The sequence below is a fragment of the Telopea speciosissima genome, chromosome 5 (assembly GCF_018873765.1).
Source record: "Telopea speciosissima isolate NSW1024214 ecotype Mountain lineage chromosome 5, Tspe_v1, whole genome shotgun sequence".
Taxonomy (NCBI): domain Eukaryota; kingdom Viridiplantae; phylum Streptophyta; class Magnoliopsida; order Proteales; family Proteaceae; genus Telopea; species Telopea speciosissima.
The window spans coordinates 7,049,302-7,063,366 of NC_057920.1; the positions used below are offsets into that span (position 1 = coordinate 7,049,302).

Genomic DNA, 14,065 nt, shown 5'->3' on the forward strand with positions numbered 1-14,065 from the left:
AGGCGTTATCTGTCCCCCGCTATGAGTTTAAAAGAATTCCTTCTCCATTGATAATGTGACCTAATAATTGAATTTTAGGTTACCTTATTCTCCGATCACATGTATTATTTCTAGGTCGATCCAGATGCCTACGCTTATGATGATTTCACCCATGGCGTGGGAAATTCAATCCTTAAATATAATGTTTTTCTATTATTGGGGCTGAGGCTTGTAGAAATTCCAAATATAATCTACCTTTCATGAGTATTCGATTTCGATGATGTTTGATCATATGCTTCCTTCTCCTATATTTTATTTATCATATTTTAATATTTGACACTAAATTTGAGCTTTCTTTATTCATTGATTTAATTTCTAGTCTTGTAGAACCCTAGCACCATTAATATACTATTTTTTTTAAATGATTCTCGATTCAATTTATCCATCAATTAGGGGAATCAATTCTAATGCATTCTGGTGCCATGGTCAACCTCAACAATGGCCACCTGACAGATCAATTAGGACCCCAATTTCATGCATATATAGGTCACAAGATAAAATAAAATTTTGGATACATTCAAAATATCAAGTTTAATATAAAATAAATAAATGAATGAATGGTTGCAAGCTAATACAAGTGGGAGGATAAATGATAGAATTTGCTCCGACATTTGACATTTGTTTAGGCCAAATTGTATCATATTTGTTAATGGGTTGGTTTTACCAAGTCACCTTTCCATGTGACACATTATATGGTCTATTCATGAAGGCTCCCATGGATAGATGGAGAAACCATATGAAGCTTTTTCCAAAATAAAATTAATACAAAAAACTAAATTAATATATCATAATGTGATAAATTAACTTGGTGAACTAATCTAGTGTTATAATTAACACAACCAAGGATGACATAAATTCAATGAACTGATGTATATATTTTAATTTAGATATATACTTGGATACATTAGTCAACATATTGATCATGAATTTGTTAATTAAATCACAAAATAAATCGTATCATGAGCCCGATAATTAAACCTTTTAAGTATTGAATTGCATTTCCATGAGCAAGTTTCTAGTTTCTCTAATGTAGTCTTGTTTGCAATGATAGAAGATAAAAATTGTAGGGCTAAGACATTATCTTCATTTAATTTGTTAAGTCAATTCAAATTTTATTATCTTGTCCTTGATATAAAGATTGTCTAGTAAATTTATCATGCTTTGCCATGAAATCAATTTTTTTATGCGGAGAGTAATGAAAATGTAACGTGGGAAGAGACAATGAAAGATAAAACATGTAATTAATCAAGTACTAATTCTCATGTTAAAATGAAATAATAATAAAAAAAAAAGAGATAGAACAAATGACTAAGGGCCACGTTTAATTTGGATTTATTATTTTTTCTAGAAGGTATCTAATGCTTCTCCTCATGTCCCTACGTTAATGCAATTTTCTTGCTCTCTATGATAAGAGCTTAAAATGATGGTTAAGGATTGACTTGACGTGGCTTTTTTGCTTATTCTCTTATCATGTTTGTGTCTAGATTTCAATTTGTACCCAAAACAAAAAAAAAAAAGTCTAGATTTTAAGTATATATTACTATATTAGGTATATGTCTACCTGCATTGGACGGTGCAAATTATAAATTATAAAATTCCATAGAGGCTTCTTATCCTTAAATGTTGAGATCAAGGTATCAATATTTTGTCCTTCCTATCATTATGTTTATAGAATAAGAGCATTTTAAAATATCTCATATCCCTAAAATTATTAATTTTCAATTTTCATTTTATTCCCCCCTTTAGGGATCGGACACCTCTCCAATGAGGAGAGTGCCCTATGAGCATCCAACAGCTGGGCGTATGCCTGCAGTGATGTGTGTCTATACACATCCCTGTGCTCACATAGCCAACTTAATCGTTGGATGCCTCATTGGACACTCATTGGATGATCTCATCATTGGAGTGGAGCCCAACGCCTTCTTCGGGGTAGGGGGTGGAGATCATTATTCACTTGGATGATTTTATTTACTTTGCACACATGCTTTCTACAACATCTCTACGACATTTCTCTCTCTCTCTCTCTCTCTCTCTGAAAATTATAAATTGAAAAGTTTTGTTGTTAAAAATTCGTTTCACCCATAGTCAAGGGACCGAGGGAACCGGATGGTACCGGTTTGCAAAAAACAATGGGGGGCATTATTGACTTTACACTATAGAGGATATAGTGTTTACAACCCTAGATGGATGTACTTTTCTTCTCTATTTGTTGTCAAAATCCAACCAAAGCCAAATTTAGATTAGTAGTCACTAAAATCCAAAATCTTCTTCTTTGCTCAAAATAAGATCTTTCTTTGTTGGCTGGTTTCAGGTTTTTCCATTTCCCACAAGGCTTTCTATTTCTATTTTTAAAAGTATTTTCCTGGTTTTCTTCATTCACCCTATCCGAAAATAGTACTAGAAATGAAAAAAGATTGTAATTTTATCTTATCCCATGATAAGGAAAATTTATTAACACTTGATTAAGAAGATGAAAAAGAAGAATATCTAAGTCCCACTGTCCATTAAAATTATTTATATTTAATTTTAATGTACCTATTGACACCTTTAATCATATGATGCATATTCTCTAAAATGTTTAAATTATTATATAATAGTTAAAATAAATTATTATAAAATTTCTATATGTATATAGAAATATGCTATAAAATTGGTCAATCCACATATTTCATATGCATCAAATATTTATTTAAGTATTTAATTAAGAAAACCAGAAACAAAAATTCCAAAAGAAAATTTAAATAAATATAAATTAAATTTAGGGGACCTGAAGGAAATTTCCCCAAAAATGGACTTTTCATATCGGGTCAAGAGTGTAGCTCCATAAAAAATGGAGTCAAAGCCTCTCGTACGGTCGCAGGCTCGCAGCAGGATCTGGCCGCTGGACCCGTTCTGTTATCTTTCTTTCTTGCACATCAAGCCAATCTCCAACAAGGCAACAACGAAGAGGGAGCAAAAAACAACCAAAAAAACAAAAGATTTGAGATAGAAGAAGAATAACTAGTAAAGCCGCCAACACATCTTCCCGTCAGTATTCTCGTCCGTCCACGCGTGTACTACGGCCGCGTCATATCTGAGGGAGGAGGAAGGGAGGGTCTCTCAGATATTGTCTTTCTATTCATTCTCTGTCGTCGAAGAAACCCAGAACACCGAAATATCAATTTCGTTAATGACGGCTTCGCTTACGCCACCGCTTTCCGACAGTTCGACCCCACCATAACATATTCCATCCCTTTCCCCATCTTCTTCCAAGTACCCACCTCTGACCTCACCCTTTAAAACACACACAACCGATCCATTCTGCATTCTCTTTTTCTCTCTGCTTCCATTTCTGTGTCTCACCCTTCCCTCTCTGCTCTGAAGACTGAACAAGTTTCTCTCTCTCTCTCTCTCTCTCTCTCTCTCTTTGTCTGTCTGCTTCTCGACGTCTCTCGAAGCACCACTGTTGTTACACTCTCGAGATGGGTTCATGCTTCTCCTTAGACGCCACTGATTATTCCACCGATCCATCCACGGTCAAAGTTATCTCTGCTAATGGCAATCTCCGTGAGTATCCCATACCCGTTACAGTATCGCAGGTCCTTGAAATCGAGACCTCTTCCTGCTTCCTCTGCAATTCCGACTTTCTCTTATTCGACGACTATATTCCCGCCCTCGATTCCTCTGAAGAACTTCAGGAGGGTCAGATCTACTTCGTCTTCCCCACCAGTCGCCTACAGTATCGCCTCACTGCTCCTGATATGGCCGCGCTAGCTGTGAAGGCCAGCACCGCGCTTTCTCAGAGTTTGAGGAAGAAGAAGGGTCGACGGAATAAGAAGATACGGATATCTCCGGTTTTGCAACTTAACAACAGCAACCAGAGATTCGGAAATGGTGGGTTTGATGGATATTATGAGTATGATGGGTTTAAAACTTCCAATGACAAATCGAGACACGAGGTTTCAAGATCTGGGTCCATTAGAAAATTGCAGAAATATTCTTCCAAACAAACCAAGAAGTTTGTTGTTGGATCGTTTCGAATGAGGTTGAGCACAATTTACGAAGGATCGATGGACGATTAATTCTGGGATTTTAATGGATCGATCGGATCAAAATCGCGAAAATCGACATAAATGTTTTTAGCATGTGTCCGTTTTTCTTTGTTTATAACCCTCATCGCTGTGGACTTATGGATCGAATCCCGAATATGGAGGTAGAGGATCAATCGGTGCAGGAGAGTGTTTTGCTAATTTCTCCCCCAAATATTAGGATGGATTCATGGAAGAACATTTTTTTAATCTCTTAAAAGGATTAATGGTCTTTCTGTTTCAAGTCAGACCCCTTTTGTAAATAATCATCTGCTCAGATCTTCAATAGAAGAAGCATTTGATTTTGTACATTTTCATTTATCATCTTTTATGAAAGTTGGAAGAACACTTCTCAGTGTTTCAATGGAGAAACCTTTTTTTTTTTTGAGTAGGAGGAATCGCAACTAAACAAAACTTATGATATTTCTTCATTTTCACTGGAATGCCGAATGACACGAAATTAATGCTTTCACGGATGCTCCCATTGGCTCCGTGTCATTGGGGCCACAATTCCCATTGGAAAAACTTCTGCTTTTTATTTTTTTGGTACTTCCCTATTATACCATTATGGCCTTAGGGATACAAGGCACTCCCTCACATTTGAGGGTGTCAATCGATTTGACTTTTTGGTAAGGACTTGCAACTCCAGATTCCTGCCAAAAATAAAAGCCTTCTTATGGAAGGTATGTGCTCATGGATTGCAACTGGGAGTAACCTTGCTAAGAGACAAATCCCCATCGACCCGGATGTAGAAGGTGTGGTTGTGAAGTAGAATCGACTGATCATATATTATTGGAGTGCCTATTCGTCAAAGCTGCTTGGTTTGGAAGTCGTCTAGGCTAAATTGTGCCTCAGAATGTTTCTCCTAAAATCCTTCTTTGGTTACAAAATTGGAGTTGCTACCCCTTCCCAACCAAAGAAAGCATAAAGGAGAACCTGAGCTTAAGCACCTTCATCTGTTAGCATTTGTGGACTGCTAGAAATGATTTTGTTTTTGGAACAAGGGACTGGGCTCCAATGGTGGTGGTTACTGTCGCATAGAAGGCGTTTCACGAGTTTTGGTCATTATCCAAGACGCAGCATCCAGTTCTCGGTTCTGCGGTCGTGGGGTTCAACAACCTATGAGATCTTGGACAAAACCTCCCCTAAATTTCCTGAAGATCAATTGCGATGCAGCTTTTAATTCGGACCCCCTAGAGGAGGGCTGGGGATTGTATTCCGTGACTCTTCAGGTAATTTGGTACTGGCTATGTCTGAACCAGTTTCCATTTCTGAGGCGTTGGAAGGAGAAGCGGCTGCAATTCGTAGGGGTTTATTGGAGGCCAAGGCAAAAGGGATCTCCTCCATTATGGTTGAATCAGATAACTCAACTCTAGTCGTCATGGCTTTGAAGAATCCAACGACCAGCTTTCCCCTCTGCATATCAGGCATTATGTTGGATATTCATCAGTTAGTGCCTTCGTTTGGTTATTGTTTTTTTCTCACTTATATCTAGGTTTGCAAACTGTGAAGCGCATTCCCTAGCCCAGAAGGCTATTTCTTTGGCATGTAAGACATATTGGCCTATTTCCACTCCCTGGCTTCAGGATCTTTGGCTTTGAAGAAACCTTGTACTCCTCATGGCCAATTATTCAATAAATTCTCTTATTACCAAAAAAAAAAATGTCAATGGATTTGGCTCTGGCCATTTGATTTGGTTTCAATTCAATTCGAGATGGCCAATATTAGAAACACAAACCAAATCGTATTGCATTTAATTCACATTCTTCAAATCATAACCGAGCCATTTTTAAATCAATTTGGCTTGATTCAGTTATTTGGTTCAATTTCAACCATTCTTCATCTACTTTTTGCCGTATTGCATGCAATATGGTTCAATTCAATATTGCATTCAGTTTAAATTCTTGAATTCATAATCAAACTGTTTTATTTTGGATCGACTCGATTCAATTATAAACGGTTGGATCGGATTCCATTTTGACATCCTTGTTTTAGTGAGTCCATTGCTGTGATATGAGAGATGCCATTACATTCCACCATTCATGTGTGGTTAGGTGATGACATCTGTCTTTTTTCTCTTTCATAAATGTACATCCCTCTATACATTGACATTGATATCACTGTTTATATCATTAACCCAACACCAAACAAATTTATTACCTTTTAAAGCAGTGACAATTCTAATTTTTATCCTCTCAAGTATTGTGCACTGTCCAGTGCACCATACTTGAGCATCCAATTGTGGCCAGGTGACTAAGATGATGAACTTTAAAGGTGCACTGCTCAATGCACCGTCGGATGCACAAATGAGGTGCACTTGGCAATGCACCGCATTTGAGAGTATAAAGATCTATGGCCACTCTCATTTAAGTCGCCCATAAATTGAACTTTGAGTGATATAACGGTAGCTTGTAGCTTAGATGTCATCATCTTAATCATACATGTAGCATGATATAGGTGGAATCTAGCTTCCAATAATCAAGTGACACGTGTGATGAACCAGAACCAAGCATGACCTTTGACGCACAAGCCAACAAACTAGGTTGAACCTCCAACGTTAGGCACTTCACATCAGAACCATGCACAGGAACTTTACACGTGGCTCAAAAAAGGAATAACCGCCCATGACACTAGCTCAGCCATTGACCAATTTTGTTAACCGTTCTCGCTCAAATTTCTCGTCTATCTAAGGAATACGTGATCTAAAGGACAAGAAAGACATTTCTATGGACGTCATACAAATAAGGAAACCACACTCAAAAAAAGGTAATTCAAGTGTCATTCTACTGGTCTATTGGATTCATATGTATACTCTCTTTTTCTGTCTCCTGCTCCAATAACTGTTGTTCATCTAATATTTGACTTAGGCATCGAATAGTCTCCCTTACCTCGAAGTCAGCTTGAAGGGGGGGGGGTGCCGTTTATTCATTGTGTCTTCTGGTTCTCTTGTGCGCAGATTCGAACCAGACCCTAGAGGATCTCGACAGCAACATAGCATACGTACACTTACTGTCAGATGATCCAGATTCTTGTACCTAAAAAAAAATGATCCGGATTCCATCCATGTTAGCCTGTTAGTGATGCTCTTATCAGTAACCTATATTACTTATTAAAGTATGGGCCGCTCTTTTGAATTTTTAACTGACATTAATGTGGTACATGATCCTTAAAACAAAAAGTCAAAGAATCTCAGAATCAGAGTTTAGGTTTCGCAATTGACTCACATAGACACACAGAATCGGACCGCCCAAAGTTGTTTGGGAATATGCGACCGAATCTCGTGTTTAGATTCTCAAACCATTACAATGTGAAAGGTATTTTATAGATGTCTCAATTACCAAAAAAAATTTATATAATAAAAAATGAAGCCGAATTTCTACTTCACCAACAAACAAAAATCATTTATTATAAAAGTAAACCATTGGATGAGTGTCTGCTAACAAAAACATACCAGATTTATTCATCTAAAAAAAAAAAAACAAAAAAAACAAAAAAAACAAACAAACTAAAACATACCAGATCAGTCAGGCCATATCTGCCCTTGCTACGATTAAAAGAATTCGTTTTCCACTAATGATGTGACGTTATGATTGAATTTTAGGTTTATGGTTAACTATCATACCTTTGGTCACATATATTATTTCTAGGTTTCGATGCCTATACCTACAATATTCATCGATGGTGAAGAAAAACTCAATCTTCAAATGTAATGTTTTTCTACTATGTGTTTATTGGTGGCATTTTGTTGAGACATGCAGGAATTCCAATTATAATCTACCTTTCACGAGTATCCGATCTCGATGACGTTTGATCATATGTTTCCTTATGTTATATTTCACTTATTTATTTATAATATCTAACACTGAATTAGAGCCATCTTTATTCATTGGATTAATTTATCCATCAATTAGGGGAATCAATTGTGATACCAACTTGTATATTTTTCTAAAAATAAATTAAGAGTTGATGACTTTGTGCTATGGTCACCATCAACAGTTGCCACTTGCAAGATTAATTAGGGTCCAAATTTCATGCACATGTAGGTTTCAAGATAAAATAAAATTTTAGATACATTCGAAGATCAAGGTTTATAAAATAAGAAATGAATGGTTCCAAGCTAATACATGTAGGAGGATAAATGATTGAATATACTCCGACATTTGACATGTTCAATCCAAATTGTTTCTAGTTTCTCTAATGTAGTCTTGTTTACAATGATAGAAGATAAAAATTGTAGGATTAAGACAATAAGATAAAACATGTAATTAATCAAGCATTATTCTCACGTTTAAAAGGAAATTAAAAAATAAAAGAGATAAAACAAATGACTAAGGGCCACACAAGGAAAACACACATGCATACGAGGCATACAAAACTGTGGATTTATCCTTTTTCGAGAAGGTATCTCTAATGCTTCTCCCCATGTCCCTATGTTAATGCAATTTTCTTGCTCTCTATGAGAGCTTAAAATGATGGTCAAGGTTTGACTTGAACTGGCTTTTCGCTTTTTATCTTTTAATTTTTGAGTCTAGATTTGAATTGGTATCTTAAGTATATATTAGGTATATGTCTACTTAGATACATTGTACTTTGCAAGATATAAATTAGATAATTCCACCTAAGCAACAATAGATAGTATAGTGGTTCTCTTATCCTTAGGTGTTGAGATTTTTTTTGTTTGTTTTGGTGAAGGTGTTTAGATTACTATATCAAGATTTTCACTCTAGAAAGCCTATCATTATGTTTAGGGAATTTGAGCATTTTAAAATATCCCATATTCCTAAAATATCTCATTTTCATTCTTCTTTTTATTCCCTCCCCCTTTTTTGGAGGGAGGAAATTGAGATCATTAATCTTCTCGCTGATCTCATTTACTTTACAGACATGTTTCTATTTAAACGATATAAAGAAGAAGAAAAATATGATGAAATAGAAAGTATGGGGACTAGATCTCGTTCTAACTAGTGCTCACAACTTTCAAATCCTCAAAGTAACGTAAACCCTATTTCCAATGGGGAAGAAGAGCAAATAAAGTAATTGAAATATAAACTTCAAGATACTTTATTTCATCCAAAATTACTCTTATACAAGGAGGTTGGATTACAAAAGAAAAAGAAACCTATAGAAAAAATAAAATGGAAAACTAAAGGTATGCATGATAAACATTTCTATTTCAGAGCCATGTTTCTATTACAAAAACGACTTCTTCCAATTCAACCAATCTACGAATTCTTAAGAAATCTTTTCTACATCAAAATATTACTTTTAGAGAAAATTTGCCGGTTCACCCACACATCTACTTTCATCATTACTCCCACTATTCATTGTTTCGTTCAAACCCATCTAACACAATAATGGTCATCTTCCTCCTTCACCGTGGCTTAAGGAAAACTCGGGCTTTGCAATTTTACTTCCAAGTAAGATCTCTCATTCTCTTTTCATATTTGTTCAAATGCTTATTGGTTGACACTTCCCTCTAAATTGAAATTTTTTTGTTTGACTTGAAAAAATTCAACCAAATTGTACAAATACAATTGGCACTAGATGGGGAAAAAAACGAAGAAAGTTTTCTTTTAAGACCATGGGAGAGATTAAGGTTGTGTTTTGTATGCATTCTTGGAACAATTCAGATCATCTACGGTGCAACTGCCCGTAGCGACCTGGGCCGCACGTGCAATGACTGCCTTACCCCCACTTGAGTAAGACATTTGGGTAGGGGTAAGGCAGTCTTTGCACGTGTGGCTCAATTTATGTCACTCAAGCCGCTATAAGCAACGTGCCATAGAGGATCTGGATCCTTCTTGGAATCTGAATGGTTCAATCTTCAGTCATACCGAATTTTGAAACCGAATTTTTCTCCGTTTTTCTTGCTTGAAGTTTAGACATGTAGAATATATCCCCAAAAATGCATACATATCACAGCAAAGGCGTCACAGTATGGCCTTCGTGTAACTTGGGTTGGGTCCAAAATGAAGGACAGACTTCTAACGATATTTTAATTCGTTAGTTAGTTATACGGTATGGTTGTTGGGCTATGTTGCAACCAAAAAAGAAAAAGTTGTTGGGCAATGCAGTTTCCAGACGGTTTCGTGGGCCCCTTTTTTTCTTTCCAGAGTTTACTCACTCTCCCACTGGCCCACAGCCTCCAAGTTCGAGTATAAAGTTGACGCACGTTTTCCACTATTACTGGGAATGGTAAGAACTAAGGAGGTCGCATTCACATGGCCAATGACTCGCATCCCATTAGTTCTCACTGAGAAACCTTTCCCTGTCTGATGTGTACACATGTCGGCCCCACACGGAATTCCACATCCCCTGACATAAATATTTTTGCCGTCCAGACTTGAGTACTTGACCCATTTTCTTCATACCATGTAGCGTAGCCACAAAGCTTTCTTTGCCCTTCTTAACTCCCTGGACAAGCTAACTTTGCAGATAAAGTGGGCACACTAGTCTTCACAATAACTGTTGGGATCATATATGGTGTTCCTTCATCCATGATGCCTAAGGTGACCAAGTATAGCAAAAGGACGGCTTTGGTTGGTAGGGGACCTTAGAGTAAAGGGTATCGTTAATAATTTATAAAGCGCATAATGCATTGATGTGATTTAGATCATAACGTTCAGATCAAAGCTGGCCCTATCGGAGGAGGGGAATCCACCCACATAGGAACTCTTTAAGTCTAAGGAGAATTGGGGAAAAGATCTTGACAACAAATGAAGGAAAACTTAATCCATAAATAAAATTTTTTGATTGGACTTTGGGTTCATAACTACTACCCACACCCTCTCATTTATAGTCACAAATACCCTTCTTTGATTCAATCTGAGGGTTTTGATGGGTATGGTGAGAGGATTCTTCCGTCACATAGATGAAAAAGAAAAAAGAAAAACTCAGATCCAAATATCTTCATTTAGAAAGGAAGCAGAACTTTGGACTGATTTAATGAGTCACACAACAGGACCAATGAGCTTTGGACCTTTACTTAAATGCACTCACGGGACTGGGCCTTGACTAAAATGCACTCATTTAGGTCATGGACCAGGTGCAAGCCTTGATGGGCTGGGCTTAATTTCTTCTCGTTATCCTTATCCAAGCTCAATGACCTAACCAGTCTTGTACCTGGTCCATTTATTCGGCCCAGTGAAATACTGTGCTATAGTTGCACCAAGTCCAGCCCACTGTTTGTCAGAGTCATTATAACAAAGGCGAAAGTTATTCTTCACACCAGATGAAGAGAATCTAACAATTGGAACATCATTATTCCCTCTATCCTTTTATTGTATGAAATCTGAGATGCCCTCGGCATTATTCCAAGAGTCCCATTCAACAACCAAAACCCATGGATTAAGAGATTCTCTCTTCATCGTGGTTAAAGAAAAGCTTGGTCCTGTTAACTGATGAGCACCTCTGGTCTCTCAGTTTTACTTACAGAAGAAAGGAAAGGTCAATTCTAACGGTTGGATATAAGAAAATGGTATTGATTGGCCATGTGTCAGATTTCAAAATCTAATTCAATTAAACCCTACCCCTCCAATGTATTGTAAGATATCCCCATATATTCCTATGCACATCTATTGCTACTCCGACAACCACTATATGCACTCTCTCATAGACTTAGATTTTTCAAAATCTGAATTTTCGGCCACCCGAAAAATTCTGATTGTTAAATGCGATCAAGAAAACCTAAGGGTTTACTTGTCTACCAAATTTGAGTCCCACTTGAACTATCATATATGACAAATACTCAAGTGCTCACTTGGAAGAAATTTCTATGAATCCCCCCATTCATATATTATATTCATGATACTTCTTTCTTTCTTTCTTACATCTAATAATTGAGGCTTAATTTAATGGCCACTTTATGTTGCTAGTTGCTACTTGTACTCGGTTTCTGCTATCCTATCCAGTTCTTTAATAACAGAAGATCTCTCTTGAATTGAAGGAGAGAACTAGGCTGAGTGCTCTCAAAACACTTGATTAATTTTCCCCATTTATTAAGTTCAGCTGCATAAATAAATGAACTATATATATATATTCTAACTAATTATGGATTAAAGAATTCACCTTGCTTTTCCCTTTTTGGCTATTGATTGAAAATGGAATCCTTTCATATAAAAAGAGTAGTTGGTAGGTACACTGAATCTGAAGATATGGAGATCTATAATATCTTAACAGATCGAGAATTCAACTATCCAATCCCATGCATGGTTTAAGGTATGGGTATTGTACTATCCGATACAGGCGATATCGGGTTATACATATCGCTTTTGCAAATGATTGATCTTGATACCATGCCGATACTATATTAGTGATCCGGTACGGACAAGGGGTAAAATGGTCTAAAAACTCATTTTTCTTAAGGAGAATCAGGGGCAAATTTGACTGATACGACCAATTTGTGTCGATACCAATCTGATACAATATCGATTTTCAGGTTGAACAATACCCGTTCCAATACCGTACACTAAAACCATGATCCCATATATCTTATTTATTTATATATACAATAAGATTTTCTTATTGACACACCGTAGGATGATACTTTAATTGTAACATATTGGTATCAAATTAGGTACCTCTGGTCCCATGGGCCTGCTTCGTGGGGGCCCGTGTGTCCAAAGTCAAAACCCATATATTTTGGCACAAATGGTTCCCCAATAAAACTCAAAAGACCAACCACAACGATATGATTACCAACTTTCGTTGTGGCAACCATCACCACCACATAGCAGCTGATGACACCGTAGTTTCATTACCACACTTAAAAGGCAAGCTTTTGATTTTTTTTAGGGCAGTGGAGGTGCGGGGATAGATCTACATCTACAGGCAAAAGGATCTAGATAGTATCCTGATCCCTCCAAGGACATCTATTGGTGGTCCTCCAAAGGTCAAAAGGTGAGAGAACTCTCATGTGTAACACACTACCATTAAGCAATCCATTGAACTGATGATGATCAGGTATAATAAATAGAGGGAAGAGAAATACTTTTCAGGAGAATGGAATCAATGGATTTCCTTGTCTCATACTTTTTTTGTTTGGTTCTTCTTTCTTTCTTGCTCTCTCCCTTACACGTAGGGTAACTTACCTTACTTTTCCTCCGAGAAAACGGTAGAACATATAAAGGCAGAAAAGAATAGCAGAAGACCCCACGAAAGAGAAACCCTAGTGGGTGGATCTACGTGGCCTCATCAATATTATTCAATCATAGCGAAATAGAGAGTACTGAGAGTCCAAAAGGTAATTTTCTTTCTTGCTCAATGAGTGGACGAACGCACGTGAAGTTTGACCACTCTTTCTCTCTCTCTGTTTGTTTCTTCCCTTATTCCTTTTGTCATGTTCCATCACTTAAGCCATACAACAAAACTTCTATAAAATCCATTAATTAAGCTTCAACCCAAATATATGAAGTAACGAACCTTGTTATTTCTCGAAAAGTTTCTCCTCAACTAATTTTTCCACTCGATCTCTTGCGTTTACATGACATGTTACACTACTTTTGATTCAACTTCTTTGTGTCACCGGCCATCCTGGGTTTCTTCACTTTCTTGGTTCTTATGAAACTAAAGTTGTGTTTGGTATGTATTTTTGGAATGCATTCTAGGCCGATTTCGCATTTTCGGACAATAAATTATCGTTCGAGAATGCGAAATCGACCTCGAATGCATTCTAAGAATGCAAAATTGATCTAGAATACATTCCGAGAATGCATACCAAACATAGCCTAAGCCTGAGTATATCTGACACATGGGCACAGATCCATTTCTAATGTTATTGTCTCATCATAGATGCATCGATTAAACTTAAAGGCAGCGTTTGGTATGCATTCAAGTCGATTTCACATTTTCAGATGATAAAATTAGTTATTTTTATTACTTGAAAATGCGAAATCGATGTACAATGCATTCTAAGAATGCATACCAAACACTGACTTGTTTCTGTGTGGAAATACTAATAT

At 36.8% G+C, this 14,065-nt stretch overlaps 2 protein-coding genes across 2 annotated transcripts in view; both read left to right on the forward strand.

The window, feature by feature from the left end:
* LOC122661147 (protein MIZU-KUSSEI 1-like) overlaps positions 1 to 14,065 on the forward strand; it is a 41,186-nt gene that overhangs the window by 2,694 nt on the left and 24,427 nt on the right. Inside the window, exon 2 of the mRNA XM_043856475.1 lies at positions 1,333 to 1,343. The gene's annotated coding sequence lies outside the window, so the exon portion shown is untranslated. The remainder of the gene's footprint in view (positions 1 to 1,332; positions 1,344 to 14,065) is intronic.
* LOC122661818 lies at positions 3,501 to 4,100 on the forward strand. The gene has a single exon (XM_043857333.1). The coding sequence runs from the start codon at positions 3,501 to 3,503 to the stop codon at positions 4,098 to 4,100; it is 600 nt and encodes a 199-aa protein (XP_043713268.1).